Source organism: Heloderma suspectum, chromosome 11, assembly GCF_057233095.1.
Source record: "Heloderma suspectum isolate Gila_16-S chromosome 11, 16-S_ref, whole genome shotgun sequence".
Classification (NCBI taxonomy): Eukaryota; Metazoa; Chordata; class Lepidosauria; order Squamata; family Helodermatidae; genus Heloderma; species Heloderma suspectum.
This window is the reverse complement of record NC_139468.1, coordinates 25,993,513-26,019,211: the sequence shown is the minus strand read 5'-3', so window position 1 is coordinate 26,019,211 and position 25,699 is coordinate 25,993,513. Positions and strand designations below refer to the sequence as shown.

Sequence of the window (25,699 nt, the reverse complement as noted above, 5' to 3'; positions counted from 1 at the left end):
GTACAATAAAATAAATTAAAAAACCGATTTTAGCATATTGGTGTTGTGCTTTCATTGGTATTCATGCCATTTAGTTTGATCCTCGTATGTGTGTGTGTATATGTGTGTGTGTTTAATGCCTGCTGTTTGTGTGATATCTGACTGCCATTGTGTGTTGCACTGTGACTGTGTCGTTTAAAGTATGCCTCATTCATTTGGCAGATTTGAGCCTTTGGTTTAATTTTCTCCAAGCTTTTCTTTCGACCTTACATTTGTGAATATTCAGCCATGCCGAGCACTAACACTTGTGTGCTCGCACACTATTCCTTCCTTCCTTCCTTCCTTCCTTCCTTCCTTCCTTCCTTCCTTCCTTCCTTCCTTTCTTTCTTTCTTTCTTTCTTTCTTAAGTTTATAATCCTAAGTGGTTTTATGTTTAGCCTAAATAAAAGGTGGTCTGAGGGTTGGGGAGCAGGCATGAAAAGTATACTTGGTTTCTTAGCTCTGCTGAGTCAAGAACTCAACATGTGCTTAGTCACACAACCAAGCATGATCTTGTTTGATGCTATTTTTTGCATCAGACGTACCCACACAAGTACTGAACTGTTCCTCATGGCATTATTTCTTACCGTCTTTGCAGGTCTTTAGAAGACAAGGGATATCAAAGAGCATTTTCGCACTCCAAGATGTCCCTGGTCATCGGCTTTCTTTCCCTTATATTTCTACTACCTGCTCTACATATGGGTAAGTACTTCTGCAAGTCTATGCATTTAACTGAATGACCACAATATTAATTTTATTTACAGTGTGCACATGTTTTTTTTTTAATCCTCTTTTTTGATCATAAGCTCTCCAAGTTGGCTTTCAAAACGACACATTGAAAAAATAGTAGAAATAAAATGTCACAAATCTGCAATTTAAACAATAAATAAAATTTTTTGTTGTTGTTGTTGTTCAGTCGTTCAGTCATGTCCGACTCTTCGTGACCCCATGGACCGTAGCACGCCAGGCCTTCCTGTCCTGCGCTCTCTCCCGGAGCGTGCTCAAGTTCATATTCATTGCATCGCTGATGCTATCTAGCCATCTCATCCTCTGCCATCCCCTTCTCCTTTTGCCTTCAGTCTTTCCCAGCATCAGGGTCTTTTCCAGGGAGTTTTCTCTTCGCATTAGGTGGCCAAAATATTGGAGCTTCAGCTTCAGTATCTGTCCTTCCAATGAGCACTCAGGGTTGATTTCCTTTAGGATGGACTGATTGGACCTCCTTGCAGTCCAGGGGACTCGTAAGAGTCTTCTCCAGCACCACAGTTCGAAAGCATCAATTCTTCGGCGCTCAGCCTTCCTTATAGTCCAGCTCTCACAGCCATACATTACTACTGGGAAAACCATAGCTTTGATTAGATGGACCTTTGTCGGCAAGGTGATGTCTCTGCTTCTGACTATGCTGTCTAGGTTTGCCATAGCTTTCCTCCCAAGGAGCAAGCGTCTTTTAATTTCATGGCTACAGTCACCGTCTGCGGTGATTTTGGAGCCCAAGAAAGTAAAATCTGTCACTGCTTCCATTTCTTCCCCTTCTATATGCCAGGAAGTGATAGGGCCAGATGCCATGATCTTCGTTTTCTTAATGTTGAGTTTCAAACCAGCTTTTGCACTCTCCTCTTTCACACTCAATAAGAGGCTCTTTAGATCCTCTTCGCTTTCTGCCATTAGGGTGGTATCGTCTGCATATCGGAGGTTGTTGATAATTCTCCCAGCAATCTTAATTCTGACCTCTGATTCATCCAACCCGGCATTTCTCATGATGTACTCTGCATATAAGTTAAATAAGCAGGGTGACAATATGCAGGCTTGTCGTACTCCTTTCCCAGTTTTGAACCACTCAGTTGTTCCATGTCTGGTTCTTACTGTTGCTTCTTGACCCTCGTACAGGTTTCTCAGGAGACAGGTAAGGTGGTCTGGTACTCCCATCACTTTAAGAATTTGCCACAGTTTGTTGTGATCCACACAATCAAAGGCTTTAGCGTAGTCAATGAAGCAGAAATAGACATTTTTCTGGAATTCTCTTGCTTTCTCCATGATGCAGCGAATGTTGGCGATTTGATCTCTAGTTCCTCTGCCTCTTCGAAACCCAGCTTGTACTTCCGGTAGTTCTCGGTTCGCATACTGCTGAAGCCTAGCTTGTAGGATTTTGAGCATCACCTTGCTGGCATGTGAAATGAGCGCAATTGTGCGGTAGTTTGAACACTCTTTGGCGTTGCCCTTCTTTGGAACTGGAATGTAAACTGACCTTTTCCAGTCTTGCGGCCATTGTTGAGTGTTCCAAATTTGTTGGCATATTGAGTGCAGCACTTTAATAGCATCATCTTTTAGGATTTTAAATAGCTCAGCTGGAATACTGTCATCTCCGCTAGCTTTGTTGTTACTAATGCTTCCTAAGGCTCACTTGACTTCACTCTTGAGGATGTCCGGCTCAAGTTCAGTGACCGCACTATCATGGCTATCAGGGACATTCAGATCTTTCCTGTATAGTTCTTCTGTGTATTCTTGCCACCTCTTCTTAATCTCATCTGCTTCTGTTAGGTCCCTGCCTTCTTTGTCCTTTATCATGCCCGTCTCTGCACAAAACATTCCCTTGAGATCTCCAATTTTCTTGAAGAGATCTCTAGTCTTTCCCATTCTGTTGTTTTCCTCGATTTCTTTGCATTGTTCATTTAAGAAGGCCTTCTTGTCTCTCCTTGCTATTCTCTGGAACTCTGCATTCAGTTGGATATATCTTCCCCTTTCTCCCTTGCTTTTCGCTTCCCTTCTTTCCTCAGCTACTTATAAAGCCTCATCAGACAGCCACTTGGCTTTCTTGCATTTCTTTTTCTTTAGGATGGATTGAGTTGCTGCCTCCTGAACAATGTTACGGACCTCCGTCCATAGTTCCTCAGGCACTCTGTCTATCAGGTCTAATCCCTGAAATCTATTCCTCACCTCCACTGTATATTCATAAGGGATATGATTTAGGTCATACCTGAATGGTTTAGTGGTTTTCCCTACGTTCTTCAATTTCAGCCGAAATTTTGCAAGAAGCAGCTCATGATCTGAGCCACAGTCAGCTCCGGGTCTTGTTTTTACTGACTGTATGGAGCTTCTCCATCTTTGGCTGCAAAGGACATAATCAATCTGATTTCGATATTGACCATCTGGTGATGTCCATGTGTAGAGTCGTCTCTTGTGCTGTTGGAAAAGAGTGTTTGCTATGATCAGCGTGTTCTCTTGGCAAAACTCTATTAGCTTTTGTCCTGCTTCATTTTGTACACCAAGGCCATGCTTGCCTGTTATCCCGGTGATTTCTTGACTTCCTACTTTAGCATTCCAATCCCCTATGATGAAGAGGACATCTTTTTTTGGTGTTAGTTCTAGAAGGTGTTGTAGGTCTTGATAGAACCGATCAACCTCAGCTTCTTCGGCCTCAGTGGTTGGGGCATAGACTTGAATTACTGTGATGTTGAATGGTTTGCCTTGGATTCGTACTGAGATCATTCCATTGTTTTTGAGATTGTACCCCAGTACTGCTTTTCCCAACCTTTTTGTTGACTATGAGTGCTACTTGCTGGGAGAAAAGCACTTCTTTTTTTCTTTTAAAGCAGGTGGCCGAATGCTAACAACATTGGTGCCTGGAGGCTTGTTCTGGGAAGGGAGTTCTGGGAAGGGAGGTGCCGCCCACCTCACGTCTGAAAGCAGCACCTCCTGCTGCTTAACCGTGCATGTTCATAGGGGTCTCCGCAGGAGATCTGAATAATTAGGCAGGTTTAATACTCATCTCGAGGACTTTCAGGGCAGAAGCCCTCCCAAAGTGACATTAGCTTCAGGTATGTCTCTTCTTCCATCCTCTTTATCCATTTTATTCTGAATTAGTTCCAGTGGTACAGGCATCCTAATATTTTCAGACATTCATAGCTGTGAATTCATTTACATGTATATGTTGCCCTATCCCATACGCTCAAAGTGGCTTAGGATTGAAAAGTCCCTCCCTCTTTTGTGAGAGCCCCCCAACATTATTTAGTTATTTAGTTATTTGTTTTCTTAATCGCCCATCTGGCTGGTCACCCGGCTGCTCTGAGCGATGTTCAACAATACAAACAGTTTAAAACAATAAAATTACACATTAAAACATCATATTTCTAAAATTACCATAACCCACCACAAATGCCTGCCTGAACAACCAAGTTTTCAACGCATGGTGGAAGCTCATTAAAGAGGGGGCATGGAGGAGTTCCCTAGGGAGGGAGTTCCACAGAGTGGGGGCCACCACAGAAAGGGCCCTCTCCCTCGTCTCCAGCAGTCTAGCTGTCCTGGCTGATGGGACAGAGAGAAGGCCATACGAGGCTGATCTTGTTGAGCAGCCTGTCTGGTGTTGCTGGAGGTGATCCTTGAGATAGGCTGGACCGGAACCGTATAGGGTTTCAAAGGTCAAAACCAATACCTTGAATTTGGCCTGGCAAACAACTGGTAGCCAGTGCAACTCCTTCAACATCCCATATTCCACCCCTCACTAAACCTCCATAGGTTGTATACTGTTGTATATTTCTATTTTCCTATTTGTATCCGGCCTGTGTTCCATCATGGAACTCAAGGTGGGCATTCATGCAGTTTTAGGAGGTCTTTCATCCAGACACTGACCACCCCCAAACCAGCTTAGCTTCAGCAAGGTGGCTGCATCATGTCCCTTTAGAACTGGGGTCTCCGACGTGGTGTCATGGGCACCAACATGGCTGTAGACATCTCTTTTTGAACCTGCCAGGCTCCCTGTCCCAGCTCATTTTAATTTTATTTCTTAAGAACTTTGGTAATTAAAAAAAAAAGTACCAGGAGGCTGTCATGCTGCAAAGCGAAGGGCTGCCCTCTAGCCCCAGCTGTATTTGGGTACAAAGGAATGGTTTTATTTATTACATTTCTATTTCATTTCATTGATTACATTTTTATACTGCCCAATAGCTGGAGCTCTCTGGGCAGTTTACAAAGATTACAAAGATGTTGATGCTGCTTCTTCTTCTTCATCATCCCTTCGCTGCTGCTTCTCTCTGCATTCCCTCTTAATTTATTGAAGATAAGCTAAATGTGTGTATTCATTTAACATGACTGATTTTTTTCACTTAAGTAGCAGCTGCAGGGGTGAGAATGGGAAGAGATCAGGATCAGACCATGTTGGAGGTTTAACTTTTTTGAGAACCGCCCAGAGTTATTGGGTGGTATAGAAATGAAATGAATAAATAATAAATCTTTCCATCCATGCCGAGGGATCTGATGAAGATCCCTCCCCAAGCTGCAAATTGCTGTGAGAGTGAAGCTTTTATTGCCACCAGTGGTTGCTATTTAAATAATGAAAATCAGACACATTAGAATGCAATGCACACTTACAACACAAGCTTATACATATGTCTGCTCAGAAGTAAGTCTCATTAACTTCAATGGGACTTTCTCACAGGTAAGTATTCATAGGATTGTAGCCTTACTGTATCATCTTATTATTTTATTAGAGCATACGCCTTGTGGTGGGGACTTGCTGTTTTATTCTTATTCTGTACGGTGCTGTGTGCACTGATGGTGCTATATAAATCTAGTTGGGCCCCTTAATCACGATGATACAACCATTCACATGCTCTTTTCAGCTTATTTGCGTTGCCTTGTTTTTATCCACTGGTTTTCACTGTCTTTCCAAAGATGGCTGCACGGAATTCAATACCGCAGCCCTCTCGAGCTACAATTAAAGCAATCTGTTTTGCTTCCTGCGCTCAGGGAGTTTTAATCAGGAAGCAAAACATTAATGTTCTGTGGAGGCCCATTGCTTATTCCCTGTGCAAAGATGAGGGAGGGGGTAAAATATGATCCTCCTGCCAACAGACGAGGAAATTCACAGCTGGGTGTGGAATTTCATCTGTGATGAAGGCAAAAGGATATAGAAGGGGGTGAGGCTGGGAAGCAGAGAGTGGAGCTTGCAATCAGTTATTTTATTTGTTTTCTACTCTTGGCCATTAACCATCTGCGTCAGGTAAAATTCCCCTATCCAATGCTTGAATTATTTGCTTAAGTTGTCTGTATTATAGGCTATTAAAATTGTCCCTTCTGTTCACTCCTCTGTGTATCTCCACGTAGAAGCCAAGGCAGGCATTCCCTAAAGTGTTTTCAATAGTCTCATCAATGCAGCTGTGCAGTCTTTAATTCATTCTTTGGGTCAAGTCAATGATCTCTCTAGACCAGCATTCGGTCTTCCAAGAGTGGCCGGCAAGATGCCACAGGGGAATGTAGAACAGGACGTGATGGAGATACCGGTCTCTTGACGTTGGTCCCCAGTATCTGGCCTTTGGAGCTATATTTTTATTATTTATTATTAAATGTATTAATTGCCCATCTGGCTGGTCACCCAGCCACTCTGGGTGATGTACAACATACAATAAAACAGTTTAAAACAATAAAATTCTACAATACAAACATTTTCTAAAATACCCTAACCCACCCCAAATGCCTGCCTGAACAACCATGTTTTTAATGCACGACGGAAGCTCATTAAAGAGGGGGCATGACAGAGTTCCCTAGGGAGGGAGTTCCACAGAGTGGGGGCCACCACAGAAAAGGCCCTCTCCCTCGTCCCCACCAGTCTAGCTGTCCTGGCTGATGGGACAGAGAGAAGGCCATCCGAGGCTGATCTTGTTAAGCGGCCTGTCTGGTGCTGCTGGAGGCGCTCCTTAAGATATTCTCACTGTAAGTCCCCCTAATACTGAACTTGGGTGGTTCTGTATCACTTTGGAAGCCAAACGAGGTCACCCAAAGATTATGTAGTGGTTTTTGCATGGTCAAGGGACTCTCCAGGTACCCAAAAGTATCTTGGTTTGTAAACTACCTCCCTGCTATTTTGTAAACTAAAAAACAAACAAAACCTAGCTACTACTTTCTTGGGAAACTAAAAAAAGAAAGAAAAGGCATCCATCCACCCAAAAATATGGCCTGTCAAGAATCTGTGAACTTCCAGGACCTATGGGATATTGAAGGTATCAGTTGAAGGAGGAGGGAGGAAAATGGGAGGTAATTCAGCCAGTGGAGCCTGGGGGCTCCGATTTCAGTGCGGCTGTGGATCCATTCTGGGTTTCAGTCAGAACCACTCAGAACTCTAAAGCAGCTATCCATGGTGCTCAACCCCATCCAATAGCTTCTTTAGAGTTCTGACTGGTTCTGACTAAAAGCCAGAGCAGATTCACAGCCCCACTGAAATTGGAGCCAGCCGTCTGTACTGAATGCAGCCTGCTTAAGCCCCTAACAGTTTATGGTATCTTGAAAAGGGGGGGAAGGGATTAGTATGTGTGTGTTTGGGGACCGGGGTAGGTCCTTAAAAACCCCACCTTCCCATGTTATATTTCTCCCCTCCCCTGCTATCAAGCAATAAAGGGCTCAGATTCAAAGTTGCCCTCCAGGCCTGCAACTAAGCCCTTTAGTGCTTTTAGCACAGTGAGGGAAGGTCTCAGCGGGACAGGGAAGAATAAGAGCACTTGGCTTAGAGGCTGGGGATATGCTGCACCATTTTGTGGTGGATCCTGAACTTGTAAGAATTCAATTATTTATCTTGCTGGGTTAGGTAAAAGCCCATCTCTTCCATCTGCCCTCCGTGAGTTTTGTCTAATCCATTTTTAAAGCTGCCGTAAGCTGGCAACCATCACAATCCTGGCTTCAGCATTTGGGGAGCCATCAGCCAGCACATGCTCAACGGAGCCCTTAACCCGCAAGAACAGCTTTGTGCTGCCTCCAAGCTTCACAAGTGCCCTGTGCCAAGTGAGAATGGCATCTTGGCTGTCTTGGCCCCCTGGCAAAGGCCCGGCCTAGAACCACCCTCGGAGCCAGCCTTGGCCCATCACCATGGCCTGTGGTACCGAAACTAGAGCTGTGTGCAAATGGTCTCTCAAAATTCTCCAGAGTATTTGTGGGCAGAGAAATGGAGGCGGGGGAAACAATTTCACTGAATTTCTCCAAGGGGAGGAGAAATTCTCCATCAGTTTTTCATAGATTGGCAGGGGTTGTAGCACAGCTTCTTTCTTTTTTCCTAAGGCTTGTTGTTTTTTTCTGCTGCCACTATAAGTTTTGAAGCGTCCACTTTCCTGCATCATTCTCAGGGCATACTCTATTTTGGTGGTGTTTTTGAGCTTACCTCATCACTGCGATGTGGTGAAGGGTGCTGCGTGTGCATGTTTTCTTCCTATTACACATCTCCCAATTGTTCTGCAGCCTCCCAGGCTGCCTGCGCTTCCTGATCTGAAAAAGCCCTATGGGAGGAATGATTTTATTATGTCTTCCCCTGGGCTTTAACTGAAGTGTGGGAAGCTGAGGAGGCTACAGGCTGCCACAGTACAATGAAAGACAGGACATTGTGCACACTCCTTGGCCACCTCATAAGTAAAGTAAGGGCAAGAACCCCAAGCCCAGCCCCATGAGAAATTTCTCCGAAATTTCTTCTCCTTTGAATTTCTTTTCAAAAGTAATTTCTTTTCTATAAAATTGAATGAGAATGGCCAAAAAAAATATGGGATAAATGTTTGGCACAGCATTAACCGAAACCCATAAGTTAATAATGTGCTGTGTACTTCCTTTCGTCTGTCCTCAACATACGGCTAGTCAAATTCATTGGGATCCCAAGTTATACAAACACAAATACTCTTCATGACAGTCGTTTAGACCTGTTCTGGTTAAAATACAAAAACAAATACACAAATATCAGGGCACAGGCTGCAGTTTCTTCAATTTAGCTAATATAGTCAATCAGTTGAGCTCTTGTTTGCACGGCGATTAGAAAGAAATTTGCCACCTGTTCAGTAATATGTGGGACCTTTTCCAAAAGACAATTGGATACCAATCTTTCATCTGGGTGCCCTGGGAAGTGAGCCAGAAAAGGATAAATTATACAGCATCTCAAATCAGAGTAAAAATTACAGCATAAGAGTACGTGTGTCAGAGTTTCAGGGACTCCTGCTTTTCATGGACAAAATCTGCTTTGAAGAAGGATTTTCAAAAATCTGCCCTGCAGTCCTACTGTTGGTAGAACATTAAGTCTTGCGAACTTATATATTCCTAAGAGAAGTCAAATAAGGTGAGGTACTTTCATGGCACATATACTAAAAATGGGATCCCAGGTTTAGTACTATGAGAAAAGGAAACATCTTCCTTGATCCATTTTTTTCCATAGCAGTCGTAACTTTATAAACAGCTATGTCTCCCTCTCCCTTTCCAAACTGAAATGCCCCTGACCTCTCTCTCAACATGATAGTCGAATTTAGGAATATGTATTATGACTGGTAGATGCTAATCTATTATTTTTCCTCCTTAAAAACATTCCTGTCACAATATCTTCAGGACGATGAATAGGTTAACTATGTATCATGTGAAGAAATGGGGCGGGGGGCAGCAGGGTTGGTATAAATATGCAGTGTATCAATGGCAATAGAAGACAGAGTTTTTGTTTGTTTGCTTATTTATTTATTTACATTTCTATACTTCCCAAAGGCTGAAGCTCTCTAGGTTCACAGAACAAGACTGAAAACCATAACATATAATAACATAATAAAACATAATAAAACATAATAAAAACATAATGGGGCAGTATCCAAGTCTATGTGTCTGACATGTGCTGTATTATTTTACTTCTCTTGAAGAACTAGAGCCACCAGAAGTAAGGAGGCCAGAGCAGAGAAGGCTCTTGTCCTAACAATTTTGTACAGAAGAGAGAATTCTGGCCGGTGCAGCTTTTCTTATCCTTGGATAATCAGCTGCTACACCTGTAGAAATTCCCTCTTTTAGACACCTATCAGAGGTACAGGAACAGTGTCTTCCTTTTACATTTGGTCAGCCTAGTGTGAGGTTCCGCAGAGGATGTGGTCAGGAAACCGCAAGCTAGCATGTTGGCCGATCCGTTTCCAGTGGCTCCCTCTCTCTCTCTCTCTCTCTCTCTCTGGACTCCTGTTTTTTTTGGAATGTGACAGGAAATGCAATGCAGATGGGGAAGAGTTTGTTCAGAATTCTCACTTTGTCCTTTCAGTGGTGCAGAGAGAGAGAGAGAGAGAGAGACCCCAAATATGACTCTTGTCAGTCAGAGAATTTCCTGAATATCTGCACTGGAAAATATTTGCACTGAAAAAGAATCCATATTGACTGCTCTTAATGAAATGTGACTCTCATTTCAGAGAGCCTGGGGGATGGGTTAAGATGTGTGGTTGGCTGGCAGGTCAATTCTGCAGTTACATTTGTACTTGGGTCCAGTCAGGCCTAGTCTGTTCCGACCCTGCTATTAGGCCCAGTGAGACAGCCATCAGAAGACTCATAGTGGGCCTCATTAAAGAGTGGTAAATAACCAGGTATTCAACAAGAACAACAACAACGAGGACGAGGACCACCATCAGGGTTTTCTACCTCAGATGGCAAAATATCCTAGTCCCAGTTGATAAAGAACAACTATGTGCTGTGGTTGAACATTGGCCAGAGTTGCCTGGAACACCCTCCGTGAAGTTGCTTGTAGAGATGGTTGCCTTATGCACTGGTGAAGCAGTAACTTCATGAGATCTCCCCACAAACTGCTGAAAGGTTGTTCCCAATGCAGCTAGGGCATAACCATAGCTGTAGTAAGTCAAAGGAGAGAGAAAAGAAATGGCATTTATCCCTCATGGCTGGTGGGAGGATGGTAGGCATCGCAAGCCTCGATCAGTGTCTTTTCAGGCCCAAACGCAACGTGTAGGTCTCACCTGGCTCTCTCCAGAGCCATACTAAATCGAAGAGTTTAGATTTTATTGCTAAAGCAGCATAGATAGCCTTCACCTTTTCTTATCTGTTTTTTGTAATATTTATGTTTTTATAATAATAGTGATAACAATAACTATTTACAGTATTTTTACCCACTTCTTCAGCCCAGAAAAGCTCCCAGAGAGAGTGGCTTACAAAGATTAATAACAAGATAGTCCCTGCCCTCAGGCTTACAATCTAAAGGTCCCTGGGGTAAAGCGAGGCTTTTTCCATATGCTCCAGCTGTGTCCCTTTTTTCTAGCGCCTTGTCTGCACCCCCATTTTGTCCCTATTTTGCCCTTGGGGGGAATTTTGGGGAATGGTTTTAATTTCACACACACACACACACACACACACAAACACACACACACACACACACACACACACCTGCTTTCAGTGTGTGCATTTGCCTAGTAAAAAGCACTACTTTCCAACCCCACCTTTACTGCCTATCCAAATCGTAAATGTTACTGAATTAGTACCCAGTCCTATGCATCTTGACTTGGAAGTAAATCCCACTGTGTTCAGTAGGGCTTTCTTTCAGGAAAGTGTTGATCCGGTTGCAGCCTGAATGAGTTTTGAGTTGCAGCAGCGAATCTTTAAGCGCAACCAGATCCACTCTGAGATGAAACACCCTGCAAGCATTCTTAAGTCCGTTTGTTTATTTAAAGAGAATGATTACAGCCCGCTTACTAACACTGCTGCTTCAGAAGCCAGTCCAGTCATCCGTAGCCATCTGGCTGCTTTCAGCAGCAACCCCAGTGCTTGGGAGTCTCCCGGGGCACTGGAGAGGAAGTCTCGTCTTGGTTGAGTACTTCTGGCCAGCATGAGACATAAATGAGATTAGGGCAGCCCCCTGTGCATCACCCCCAAAGAGGAAATATATTACCCCCAAAGAGGGTGCAGATTTGCATAACATTTGCATATGCTAATTTAGGTATATACATGCACATTTAGAAATATGTATTATAATTTAAGTACAAATGCAGTTCATCTCACCAGAGTGGAGAAGACTGTGACCAGGAGACCTGTGTGGCTGCTCTTCAGGTGCTACCTGTTGATGGGCAACTCCAAGGCTGCTGCTGTCCCGTTTTTAGGCTCTTTATCTTTAAGCCAAACTTGGACTGGATGGCCCTTCAAACAGAGGAGATCTTCAGAGGACTGCCCTCCAACAGCCCTACAAATAGAGGACTGTCCTCCCTAAAGCAGGACACATGGCCACCCGAAGTGAGATCGTAATCTCGCAAGCCGTGGGATTTCCACGACTTCCAAGATCTCAGAGCAAGACTTCCGCAGGGCCTGTCTGGTCCTTGACCAGATGTGATTTACCCTCAGTTCTGCGTGCCAGGTAGTGCAACTCATCAACCTACCTTCAAATACGAGCTTACTCTAGGCTGAGGGTCCCCAGTGCAGTGCCCACAGGAGCCATGGCACCCATGGGGACCCCCAATGGTGTCCATATAGCTCTCCACTCCCTGACCCCTTCAAAAAAAAAAAGTGTAACTAAAAACCTTGGGAAATGTTAGGGCAGTCTTATTTCTCTCCCTTTCTATCTTCTGACTGAAACCCAGGATGGATCCACAGCCCCACGGAAATCAGAGCCACCAGCCTCCACACAGCCCTATTTTCATCTGTGGAATGTTGGACAGTATATTCCTCTGGCCAGGCCCTTGGTCTGTTAAGCCCCGGTAGAGTTGTACACATTTCTGTGATAAACAAGCCCATGTTGTTAACGGCTTCCTTCACATATGCCAGCAGGAGCAGTCCCATCCTGCCCTGATCTGGATCCGGAGCTGGATCTCTGGGACCCTGGGCATGACGAAGAGAATCGAGTGAACATCAGCCGAGGTCAAAAGCTCCTCTTATCTTCCTCCGCAACTGTCCATTCCATCCTCGTCACAAACGGAGGTAACTCTCACTTGACAAAAAGTTATCCCTGTCATCTTAGGTAGCAGGGCTGAGAAGATCTCTCTCTCTCTCTCTCTCTCTCTCTCTCTCTCTCTCTCCCCCCCCCCTCAAAACCCTGGAGAGCTACTGCTGATCAAAAGTAGACAGTGTAGCTCTACATTGGCCAGCAATGATTTGATTCAGCATAAAGCACCTTTGTATGTTTAGACTTAGGGCCTATTTCTACAAGCAGAACAAGAGTGGTACATCTTTTCCTGGACTGTGTTGCTGCAGCCCGAGGGGTTGCATACTTCCTCCCTCCGACCCAAAGAAAAATCGGACGAAACCTGCTGCACATAGAAATGTAGTATATCAGGGAGAAAACTATGTTGCATTCAATCTGGATAAACCCAGTGGGTGTTGGGAGGGGCGCAGGAGGCCGGATCAGCGATGTTGTGTGCAGCTAAACTTGTTTTGTTGTCCTGGCTGGAAAAATTGCATTAAAATTGTCTAATGACTGTGTTTGCTCCGTGACTTCCTTTTTCAGCGCCCTTGTAATCATTTACTGTGCACATAATTACAAGGTGGGCAAAGGCACAAGCTGCTATAAAAAGGCACGTTACCGATGGCTGGTACTGTGGACAACAAATTTTACTCGTATGAGGCTTTGCTCTGTAAGCACCTCTGTGCTTGTAGAATAATGTGGCCCACATTGCATAGGTTGATCTCTATGCTGGATAGGACTAGTCGAGGATTAGTAGTACTCTGAAAGCCAGTGTGGTGTAGTGGTTAGAGAGTTGGAGTGGGACTCAGGAGATCCAGGTTCTAGTCCCCACTCTGCCATGAAGCTCACTGAGTGATTTTGAGCAAGTCCCTCATGGTCAGCCTAACCTACCTCACAGGGTTGCTGTGAGGATAACGTGGAGAGGAGGCGGACCGTGTAAGCCACTTTGGGTTCCTTGCATGAGTAAAAAGTTGGGATATAAACGTAATAATAAATAAATGTAATAATAAAGTTCTGTCTAACTGGAACAGAGCTGGACATTCTCTAAGCTTCCAAACTCTGTGATTTGAAAATTTTCTCATGGTGTTGGAATCAGCTTTTCTTCTGTCCTTGTACTATTTTGTCATGGTTGTGACTGACCCCGTTGAGATGACATTGCTTCTTGGGCTGCCCTGTGCTAGGCCTACGTTAGGTTTGTGCCTACCCAAGGCCAAGGATATTCATATTCCATGTCAACAGCTAAACGCAGAATGGAGCACGTTGAGAACCTCAGGCTCTAGTATTTTTTTTTACGGAAGCTTGTAGTCCTTATGGCTAAGTGCTGACATTTCAGAACAGGAAGGGGGTGCTAAGTAATATTTCCTATGAGCAGGGCTAGCTTTGGTGACCTGCATGACTCCTTGCTCCTCCCTATGACTAGCAGAAGCAAAATAAAACATATGCATAACTTAATATATGTTGAATTCAGGTTTTCTTAGTGTGGGGTTGTGATCTATATATTTAGCACAGAATTTACACAGCCCCGATTAAGTCTCTGTCTGCATGGGGATTTCAGCCATGAGGACTAGGAACTTAAGTTTTTAAAAAGGCAAAAACAAGTTGAAACTCTCATGCGCAAATATCTGTGCGAGGAAGCAAATGATAAAAACATAAGGGAATACACAGAGGCTTGCTTTTGTTCCTGAAAATCTTTAGAGGAAATTTGACAGAACAATGTTTAAAAATGAGAAAAGACCCAAGATTGGACTTTACACAATTAAAAAAAAGGCTGTGCATACGTTGTGCCTTTTAAAAAATAGCGCAGTTGGGAAGCCCAAGTCAGCAATAATGTAAAAGGATATTCTTAAGTCTGTGGCAAGAATTTAAATCGCCCCCCCCTTCCCTTTTAGGAAAGCTAGTGATTAAAGACAACACAAGTCCCATTGTTTTACGTACCCGTCATATTCAGATCGAAAATGATGGAGAGCTGTATATTGGGAGCGAGACCTGTCCTTTCCGGAGCAACCTGACCATCATCTTGTATGGACGGTATGTAATTAAACAGCCATCATCCCATAATTTTGAAGATTACCCCCGCAAGGCCATTAACACCCCCCCCCCATGACTTTGACAAATTGACCTTAGTGCAGGGGTAGGAAACCTTTTTGGGGCCCGTGGGGATATTTGACATTTTGAAAAAGTGTCCTGGGTGCTACCGCAAAGTGTAAAAATGTTGGGAGCACCCCTTCTTTCTGGATTCTCTGTTTTCTTGCCCCCACCCCACCTCCAGCCATTTTGGGGCAGGGGACTTGTGTTCCCGCCTCTATTAAAGTCGATGGAGCAATCTCACTCTGTTGACTTTAATAAAGGTGGAGAAAAGAATCCCCTGCCGAAAAACAGCTTAAGGTAGGAGTTCACCCACTGCCAAGGACCGTGTTGCCCCAAGGATCCTTGGTGGGAGGAGAGCTTCCTCCCTTCAAGTAATTTTTCGCCAGGGCCCCATTTTCCACGCCTTTATTAAAGTCAGTGGGGCAGTTTTGCTCCATTGGCTTTAACAGAGGTAGGGAAAAGCATGCTGATTGCAGGCACACTTAGGTGTCTTTTCAGATGTCAGTGTTCCTGCAGGTGCTGTGTTGCCAACTCCAGGCCTAGTGTAATTGCCAAGGTCATTGGCCTTGCTACAGTGCTGTTCGCACCAAGACGGTGATACTAATAGCTACCTTTCTGTGGAGTTCCTAGCAGGACAAAGAAAGCATCGGAAAGGCAAAAATGTATACATATAATATAAATGGCAAGCAATATCCCAACAATGCACAGAAAGCGCGATAATCAGGATCCTATCAAAATTAAAATGTAGCGCAACCACATTTAGGACTGTGATATATTCATAAAATTTATAAAACTCACGTTCCTGCTGTGTGGTTTCTAGATGCCATGTCATATGCAAAGAAACTTGTGACTATGCCAGTTCAAATAATGCATTCTACCATAATGCCATATTCATGTGACATACGTTTTCATTTTCATTAATGCATAAAGCGTGTTGACTTCCTGGCAAGCTGATCTGAATGGGAGTCCTACAGAGATCTTGCTAGGGCAATACAAATTTCAGATGTTTCAAATATACTTTTTTAAAACAACCCTCAAAGCAATTGTTGGTGATTTTAATATATGTATACACTTTTATCTTTGTGGTGCTTTCTTTGAGGCTGTTTGCACAACATGTTAACCCACACTCAGTGGTTGAGTGTGGGTTGTTTTGAACTGTGGGTTGTTTGTTGAATTGTGGGTTAGCGTGTTGCCTGAATGCAGCATGTTTTTTGCAGGATAGGTTATTTTGTTGTCTGAACGCAGCCAGTGTGGCTTGTTAACTGTCCTGAACAACTCAACAACAAACTATGGGTTCTCAAGGTGGCTTCGAGAAAATAAGCCACACTGCATGGTCAACAAGCCACCCTCACTGCATTCAGACAACATGCTAACCCACGGTTCAACAAACAAGCCACGGTTCAAAACAACCCACATTCACCCACGGAGCATGGGTTAGCATGTTGTGTGAACAGCCCCTTTCTGTACAGCGTGTTATGTTTTAACAACCTCCCCACTTTTTAAGTGGCGGGGGAGCAGCAATAACTTCTGGATATACATAGGCAAATGCTGTTTTGCTCCTCTGTTGCTCTCTACGCAGGAGCAGGAGCATGCAATGCAAATATTTCCTTGGTAGAACTTTACAGTGCAATCTTATACATGACTACTCAGGGGTAAGTCCCATTGAGTTAAATGGGCCTAATGCCCAGATAATTGAATATAGGATTGCACCCAGGGTATTTGTAAGCTCCCGAACTCGGAGGCTTATTAGTATCCTATGCAGAGGGGGAGGTGCCGCACTCCTCCCATGCTGCATTTTAGCTAGACAGGCGAGTTCACTTGTCTAGCGGAGGATTCGGGGAAGGAAGGAAGCTGGGCGGCAATAAGTAAAGGCGTTAAGCCAGCCACTCTGGGCTCCTCCCCTCCCCGCCCCCTGGAACACCTCCTTTCCCCCATCTCTGTGCTCCATTTATCGAGTGCAGAGAGGCAGCCGGCTCTCCATGCTGGCTACAAAGGGGAGGGGAGTGTGGTTTCCTGGTTTTGAGCTCAGGGCCCTGTCTTTGAGTGCTGTGAAACAAACAAACAAATGCTATGTCCCTCCAGATGCTGTCTCGGGGATGTAGGATTGTTCCCTAAGTTTTTTAAGTTGGGGTGTGTGTGTGTGTGTGTGTGTGTGTGTGTGTTTGAATGAATGAATGAATGAATAATAATTGTTCCATCTAGAATGTTGAGTTCTTCATATAGCTTAATAAGAACTGCCTTGCAAATCACCTGGTGATGGATGGACCTTTCCTGTCTATTTCACTAGCAAAATGCCCCTGTTTCTTTGTTTTTAACCCCATAGTGCTGATGATGGCAGCCTACCAGACAGTTACTATGGTCAGAAGTATATCGGGGTCATCAGTGGTGGAACCCTGGAGATCCACGGGGAGAGGAAGCGATCTTGGACTTTCCTAAACAAGACTCTGAACCCGGGCGGCATGCAGGAAGGTGGCTACTATTTTGAACGAAGCTGGGGCCATCGTGGCATCATTGTCCATGTCATCGACCCAAAGACGGGAATGGTGATCCATTCTGATAGGCGAGTCTAGATTTCTTACTCTGTCCATATTTTAATGGATATGGACAATTTTTTTTTTACTAAGGGCTGCTCAATATATGATGAAAGTCTCTGAACCTGCACAGAGATAGCTTTGGATCATTATAGGGGTTTAGCCAGGGAACTAGCACTCACCCTGCAAGGCAGGCTTTCCCTCAAAGGTGAGCAACCTCTCACTCAGTTCTTTCCTAATTGCTGCACTAGCAGCAGCTAAGGAGAACATTAGTAATAGGAATCCTTGGTGTGGATTATTGTGCGATTTTACTGCATGCGCATGCAGCAGATAGACATCCAGAGGCAGAGGCAGGCCAATAAAATCAGGGCCTCGTCAGCTGTGACTCCCTCTCTCAGGAAATTAATCCCCAGGGAGGCTCACTTAGCTGACTCACTCCTGACGATCCAGAAGACTCGGGCAGACCTTCCTGGTGGGGATGATGGCTTTAATACACCGCTACTTGCTTGGACTCATGGTTTTAGGTTCTTTGTGTGTGAAACAATTTTTTACTGCATAAGTGATTCTTGCGGTCAACGCTTTGAGAGCCCAGTGAGGCTTTGTTTAAGTAGAATATCAAATTACACATATGTAGGATTGTGACAGTCCATATATGAAGGCTGTGTATGTGTGCAAAAGTCAATGCAGTACCAAATTGCAGAGCATACATGAGGGATGGGGTTTTTGAGGCCAACCAGATGTTGCTGGACTCCAGCTCCCAGCATCCCTCACTATTGGCCATGCTGGCTGGGAATGATAGGGGTTGCAGCCCAGCACATCTGGAGGGCACCAGGTTGGTGAAGGCTGCTCTAACCACTACCCACACTGGCTCTCATCATGGCCTTCAAGGCAGTGAAGATCTGGTTCCCAGGTGGTCTTCCTTCCAGGCTGACTCAGACCCAACCTACTTAGCGTCACTGAGGTTGCTGCATCATTTGCCTGCTGATACTTTAGCCCAGGGATGTGGGAATGCGTGGCCTTCCAGATGTGATTAGACTGCAACTCCCATTATCCCTATGCTGGCCAGAGCTGATAGGAGTTGCTGTCCAGCAACATCTGGAAGGCCATGCATTCTCCATCGCTGGCAAACATAATAGCAAAAATAAAATGACATTGTAATGGGAACAGAACTGTTTTTCTGAGACCTCCAGTCCCTGCTCTGGACTTGGCATAGCTATGGGTGGCTGCAGAAAAGAGCAGATCATATCCTTTTATTTCTTGGTTTCCAGCTGCATCTGCAGATGTGTGTGTGTGTGGCAGTGTCTGCTGCTGCTAATATGCTCAGCCTTCTTTCTTTAGGTTTGACACCTACAAACTCAAAGGCGAAAGCATCCGCCTCGTCCGGTATTTGAATGCCGTCAATAACAGCATGATCCTGTCGGTTGCGGTGAATGACGAAGGATCCAAGAACTTGGATGACTCGGCCAGGAAAGCCATGACCAGACTGGGCAGCAAACATTTCCTCCACCTTGGTTTTAGGTAGGAGCCTGCTGTGCCAGGGCTACCAACACAGAGGCTTTATTGTATTCTCCCTGGATCGAAAATCATTCCATTCCCCCCCCCCCAACAGCGCAAATGTCTCCCACAGTGAAAGATTTTCCTCCTTACCACGTGGAGTGCTCAGAAGCCAATTAGACAGTTTACAAATGATCCAATAGCTTAGCTGGGCATGTTTTATTAAGAATCTCGAGACTCTTCAGGGCTTGAGAACTCACTGGGGGAAAGATAATAGCTTGACCTGAATGCAGAAAGTCCCTGGTTCAATGCCTGACATCTCCAGGTAGGGCTGGAAAAGACCCCTGTCTGAAATCCTGGAGAGCTGACATCAGTCAGTGTAGACCAGTCTTCCCCAAACTGGTGACCTCTAGATGTTTCTAGATGTTTCTACTAAAGCTCCTGGAATTCCTAATCCTTGGTCATGCTGGCTGGGAGTTGATGGGAGCTGAAGTCAAAACAATCTGGAAGGCACCAGACTGAAGAAGGCTGGTGTAAACAATATGGAGATAATGGACCAATAGCCTGAATCTGTATGAGTCAGCTTCTCATGTTCAGGCAGGGGTTCAGCCTGTGCACCACCAACCGGCTCTTGCTAAAACCAGTGAACTGTTGTAGGGATTCTTCCAACCGCATCACCCAAGTAGGCCTCATGACACCACTAGGGATGTTGGATAAATCTGCAATGGAATCAAATGAGTTCGGATTTCTATAAATCCGACCCATGGGTTCTTCAGCAGACTGAGTCGCTGAGTCACACAGATTCTGAGGACTTGCAGGCCAGTTTTCTTTCTTTCTTTCCAGAATTTTACACAAATTTGGTCATAGAAAAATACATAAAATAAAAAGCCATCAGCCAAAAATGCACATTTCCCCATAGGCTAAAGCTTGAAAATGTGCAAGGGGGGGTGCGGGATTTCCGCATTTTGGGGGAATTTGCATATATACCCAAGTGTGAATTTGCACAAGTTTGGGAAATGGGAAAAAATCCAATTCCCCTAGTGAGCGGACAACAGAATGAAAGGCACCTTACAATTTGCAAAATGCAGACACAACAGATTTTACAAAGACACCAGTAGGCCAGGGTGTGTTGGGTGATACTTCCTGGCCCCTATAAAACTTCCCAGGTTTATCTTTTCATCTGTGCAACTATGGCTGCAATCTAGGGGTGGACAAATCTGCCAATTTCGGTTTCTCTCCTTTTTCCAGTCTTAAGTTCAGTGAATGTTTTTTAACTGCCCACAAAAAATCTTATGTATTTTTGCATGCGTTCCTCCCAATACATGCATTTTTGCATGCAATTTTGCCTAATATACACATTTTGCAAGCCACTTCCCCTAATGTGCATGTTTCTGTATGTGTTTTTTGACTTGAGAACTCCAGCACAGAATTTGGAGATGTGTGAATGTTAAAGGGAAACTGAGTTTCAGTTCACATATGGATTAAAAAATTCAAAATTAAGGAAGACAGTATTAAAATGTCAACCAAACGAATTTCTCCCCTGACCCTGCTGCAACGCTGTGAAACCTGCATAGGCATACACTTCACTGTACACCGTATGAGTAAGCATGAAGAGAATCCCATTGCAGGAAACTTTGCTTCCTATTGACTAAAGACCACTTCTTTTCCTTTCTTCCTTTCGGGGTTTATTTGTGTCTTGATTTTTCAAAGTCTTTTTTCCCCTCATCCACGTTGCTGCTATCAAACAAATTCCACTTGATTTGCTTTGATTTTAACAGATAGGCATGCATGCAAGAGAAAGAGTAAAACCCTCCCATGCCATTCTAAATTCTAAACATGCCACTTCTTCCACTGGTCCACTCCACTCACTTGGAGGGAGATCATAGCTTTTCAAATGCCTTTCCTATGTGGCACAAAGGAAACATTTCCAGCAGAGATGCCTGGTTCCCTGGCATCTCTCTCTCTCTCTCTCTCTGTTTGTCTCTCTCTCTCTGGCAGTTGCATTAGTAACTTCCACTGGGTTTGTTGCCCAGGGTCATAACTACACATCACTGCACCTTAGGCAGACGTCAAATATGTTTTTTTTTTTAAAGTAGAAATTATAATCACAGTTATAGAACGTTGCATTTCAGTACTGTCCAATATACCAGGGGAGGGCAGAAGTAGATCTGGGCAATTTGCGGTGTATCGGCCAGGATTTCTGACTCCCAGTTGTTCATCAAGAGGAGCAACAAAATAACTCCCCGTCCCCACTTCCTAAACTATACTGCTGAAATGAAGAAAGCTTGGAGGAACCAGGAATGGAGTTTTGGGTGGAAAGCCAGTGAGTTCCATTCAGTTTTGGTACTCAGCAACAAATTCCTGAGCTCTAAATTCTTTAATTCCAAGTGTATGTCTTTTACGTTTCCATTGGTGGATCTTGGGGTTCTAGTAAAATGTGGTATGCTTGAAGAGTCTGCTGAGCACTGCAATATATGAAATTAATACAGAAAGCGCATTGCTGCTGCAAAACAGCATGGCTAACATAGAATCGTAGGGTTGGAAGGGGCCTACAAGACCATCGAGTCCAACCCCCTGCTCAATGCAGGAATCCAAGTCAAAGCATCCCTGACAGATGGCTGTCCAGCCTCGTCTTGAATGCCTCCAGTGTTTAAACACATTACTTGCAGAAATAGAAATCATAGAATCATAGGGTTGGAAGGGGCCTACAAGACCATCGAGTCCAACCCCCTGCTCAATGCAGGAAGCCTGATTCCCAGGCGGTCTCCCATCTAAGTACTAACCAGGGCTGACCCTGCTTAGCTTCCAAGGTCAGATGAGATCAGGCATATCCAGCCCTTTGCTCGTGGCTAATTCCCCTCTATCAGTCAGTGCAAATTATGTTTTTCCTTCAGCTCCCACAATTCATCCCTCTCTCTGGGCAGTTGCGTCATTCCTCCAGCCCCAGCTACAGGCTCAATATAACCACTGATGAACCCTGCACAGCCAAGCCAAACACAGTCTACCAGCCATGTATTGTGGTCTGGCAGTTGCTTGACAAGTGTCCTTGCCTTTGCAGTTCCAGACAGCAATCAAGCCACTGGCAGGCCATACTATACTATTCAGCTTGGTGGGTTCAGCTTGGTGGGTCACTAACAGCGATGGGCAAATCAGTTTGTTTCCAGTTCAAGTTGCTTTTGCATGTGTTCAGCCATAATTCCATCCCATTTTCACATCAAGCTGTGATTTGTTTTTAAAAAAATCTGCGTGAAAGTTCTCATTTAAATAAGTATTTTAAAATGTATTTTCTCTCTATGCACTTTTAAATCTATTTTGATTAGTGGTGTGGTCAAAATTAGTTTGGGGCACATTTTAATATGAACAGACCTAATTCACACTTCCTGAACCAATAAGTGAACCAGAATGCAAATATCTGTTGCTTTTCACACTTTTCCAAATTTTGCAGCACAAAACCCAATCAAAGAATGCATACAAAAAGATGTATATTAGGGAAAATGGTGCACAAAAAAGGGGGAAGAGTTTGCAAACAATGCATAAATTAGTGAAATTGCATTTAAAAAATTGCATGGACTTTAAAGAAAAAGTTTGCAAACTGATATGGAAATGGGATGGAACGAACCTGAGTTTGGAAAAAAGCAAATGTGTTAGAAAGCAAAATAGACAGATTCATTCATCTTTAATTTTGATAAGCATTTTGAGCTGAGTACTTTGTTGGGTCATTCAGGAAATGCAAATGTCAATGGATACCTAAGGGTCTGATCTTCACATTGGTCCAGGAGATGCAAGTCATGTACATCCATATCGGAATTTGCAAAAATGGAATTCCTCAAGCATCTCCAGTCACAATTTGCTCTTGAGGCAGGTCTCTGCATCTTGGCTTTGAAAAATTATTCTGTTCTGAGTCTGACCAGAGTTCCTCTTTCAATGGTAACTGTCTTGTGGCACCTTTTTAAGGGCTAACAGATTTATTAGGACATCAACATTCATCAGATTTGTCTTTCATTGGGGCTGGGTTGGAAAGACGATCTCTCAGCACTCAATCCAACTCATGCTGTCAATGAAAGCTTTTCCAGTGCCCTCAGGGAGAACTAGTGTTGCTATTTTTTATTATTATTCGGGCGCTATTTAACAACTGTGTTGTATAACAGACAGGGGGATGAACCATCAGAAGTCATTTGCTTTGTCAGCTGAGGACAATCTGTTTGTTTTTAAAGTTGCATTTGTGGGAATGGTACAGTCAGCATGGAGAAAGTTTAAGAGCTCTGTATTCTGTGTACCTATATTTACATTTTATATTTACTTGCATGTCTGTAAGGATGTTGTGGGTATCCGAGAGGGGAGTGGAGTCTGGTGGACTCCCCCCCCACACACACACACTTGGTCTCCCAGACCCTATTTGCCAAGCTCCCGCACACTTACTGGACCCATTCGCTGAGCCACGCTGTGGTCCATGAGTGCCCGGTGGCTGCCTGACCCCTCAACATGCCACCATTTTGCAAAAAAATGGCAGCTAGGGTTCTTCCGTAAAATCAATGTTGTGTAAATGGTGGTCGTAAAGGGGCCATTTATGCAATATTACAGATGTAAATGGTCCATTCACACCTGTAATGCTGTGTAAATGGCCCCTTTACGGCTGCCATTTACACAATATTGCTTTTACGGAAAATACTGAGCTACCATTTTTTGCAAAATGGCGGCTTGCTGAGAGGTCAGGCTGCCACCAGGCATTCATCAGGCACCCGCAGACCATGCAGCAGCTCATCCAGGGAGCTGAACAGGAACGGATGGGCAGTGGCTCGGCAAGCACCTGGCAGGGTTGAGTCCATCCATCTCTACATGTCTATGTGTGATAAGTTGGAATCTGGTTCACTTGTTGAGCTTCTGCCTGCCATGCTACTCTTACAGACAAAGGAACTGTGTGTGCGCAGGGTGGGGTGGGAAAGGAGCTGGTCACCTTAACGAGAATGAATTTTAGCACTAAAAGTAAGGCAAATGCGAACATAGAAATGTGCCTTATACCAAGTCAGATCACGGGTCCATCTAGCCCAGTATTGTCAGCATTGACTGGCAGCAGCTCTCCAGGGTTTCAGGCAGGAGTTGTTCCTGGCCCTACCTGGAGACACTGGGGATCGAACCTGGGACCTCCTGCATGAAGAGCAGCTGCTCTACCGCTGAGCTACAACCATCCTAATTAATTGTGGGTGAATGAACCATGGGTGGTGTTCTGCCTGTTGCCATTCATGCAGGCCACTGAAGAGTGCATCGCTGCATTCTCAGATATAACATGGGGCAGGTGGGACCGTGGATGCAGCGTTGGGCTTGGATGTGGGAGACCAGCTTTGTATCCCTGTGAAGCAAACCAGGCGCTCTTGGACACGTTGCCGCTCAGGCCACATATTCTGACCTACCTTAAAGGGTTGTTATAAGATGACTGAGATAAGGTATGTGACTGGCTTAGCGAAGCACTACATAAATGCTGAGTGTTACAGCTATGCGCAAGATCATTTAACAAAGGTTGGTTATCGCTTAATGCCTTTTAACCATAGTATTGTACAGCGCTGGCCCCAGGTTTTTGAGGGCCGTTGGGCAAGGCCCCCTCAATGGGCCCCCACTCTCAGACAGTCTGCTTTCTCAGTGCCATGGTCCCCAGCTGCTCTTGCGCCTCCTCCTCTTTCTCCTCATTGCTGCCACTTGCTTCCTTGACAGCCAGAGAGCCAGCGAGCAAGTTGGCAGGGGCCTCTGTTCTTCCTCTTTCTCACCACCACCGTTATCTGGGCCAGAGCGAGAGGCAGATGAACAAGCAAGTTGCAGTGTGGTGAAGAGGAGGAGCAAGTCCAGGGGGCTCTTGTCAATGGGCCCCTGCTGGGGTGTGGGCCCTCGGCAGGTGCCCAACTGTGCCTACCTTTAACACTGGTCCTGCAGCCGTACACATAAGCCTGGGATGGTTAGGTAGTGGTAAAAGCAATGGCTGCTCATCTGTGGGGTGAGTGGGAGCAGATGGAACATGGTGTGCAGGTGCTGCCGCCACTGAGTGTGGATGGAATGGGGAGAGGAACCCCACACCCTTACCAGCAGGTGTTGTTTGATGGGAGCAGAGACATGGGAAGCTCGGGCTCTTGAATGGTTGGAAGTGGTGCCTGGCATCGTGAGCCAAGGTGCTCTTGAATGGTTGGAAGTGGTGCCTGGCATCGTGAGCTTGCGCCTGCTCTGGTTGCTTCTGGCTTTTCACCAGCCACGTGCCTACACAATGCAGCCCAAACTGCCTCCTGCCTCTGCTGCCAAGCAATGCCCATGTGCTATGCTCAGCCCTCTTCTCCCTGCGTGAGCCTCCAGCTGATAAAAGGGTGGACTTTTTCACCACCGTTTTTACTCAGTGGGCAAAAGGGGGACTTTGAATCTACATTGTGGCTTCTGAATATACAGTCAGGGGGACGGTAGTGAATTTGGTGTATGGAGGTGCCATCGTAGGCATCTGGCATCAGTCTAAACAAGACAGCTTTGAAGAGCACCAAGATAAATATTTTATATGGTGACAAAAAGTGCTATAAACATTTATTCTGAATAATGTGCCACCCTTAACCTTTTACTTTTTAAAGAAATGTTTGAATCCTGGGTCAAATTCTGTCTGCCATGTACCCACAGTGCAATTCTCATTTTGCAGTGTGGCATGTTATTAATTCCCAGATGGGACACTTGCAACAGCAAAGCAAGCTCACTTGGCACAAAGGGTGTTCAGTCCTTGTTGTCTGTGCCTGTTCTTTACAATTGGCATTCATCTGCTAACAGGGACGCTCCTACCATTAGACAGAGTGACCATTCCTCTCTGTTGGAGGACAGAATTGTGTGCTATGCAGCCTTTCTTCCACCTCCTAAGCTAGCCTACTGGCCTTGGGTGCTGTGGAGAATGTTATCCTATCACCAG

The 25,699-nt window shown here is 44.8% G+C and overlaps 1 protein-coding gene across 1 annotated transcript in view; it reads left to right on the top strand.

The window, feature by feature from the left end:
- Positions 1-647: 647 nt before the first annotated feature.
- Positions 648-25,699, top strand: part of CEMIP (cell migration inducing hyaluronidase 1) — a 98,942-nt gene continuing 73,890 nt past the window's right edge. Inside the window, exons 1-5 of the mRNA XM_084816435.1 lie at positions 648-720; positions 12,529-12,681; positions 14,554-14,692; positions 17,076-17,312; positions 18,622-18,801. Of these exons, the coding sequence (XP_084672561.1) occupies positions 663-720; positions 12,529-12,681; positions 14,554-14,692; positions 17,076-17,312; positions 18,622-18,801 (767 nt within the window). The 5' untranslated portion in view covers positions 648-662. The remainder of the gene's footprint in view (positions 721-12,528; positions 12,682-14,553; positions 14,693-17,075; positions 17,313-18,621; positions 18,802-25,699) is intronic.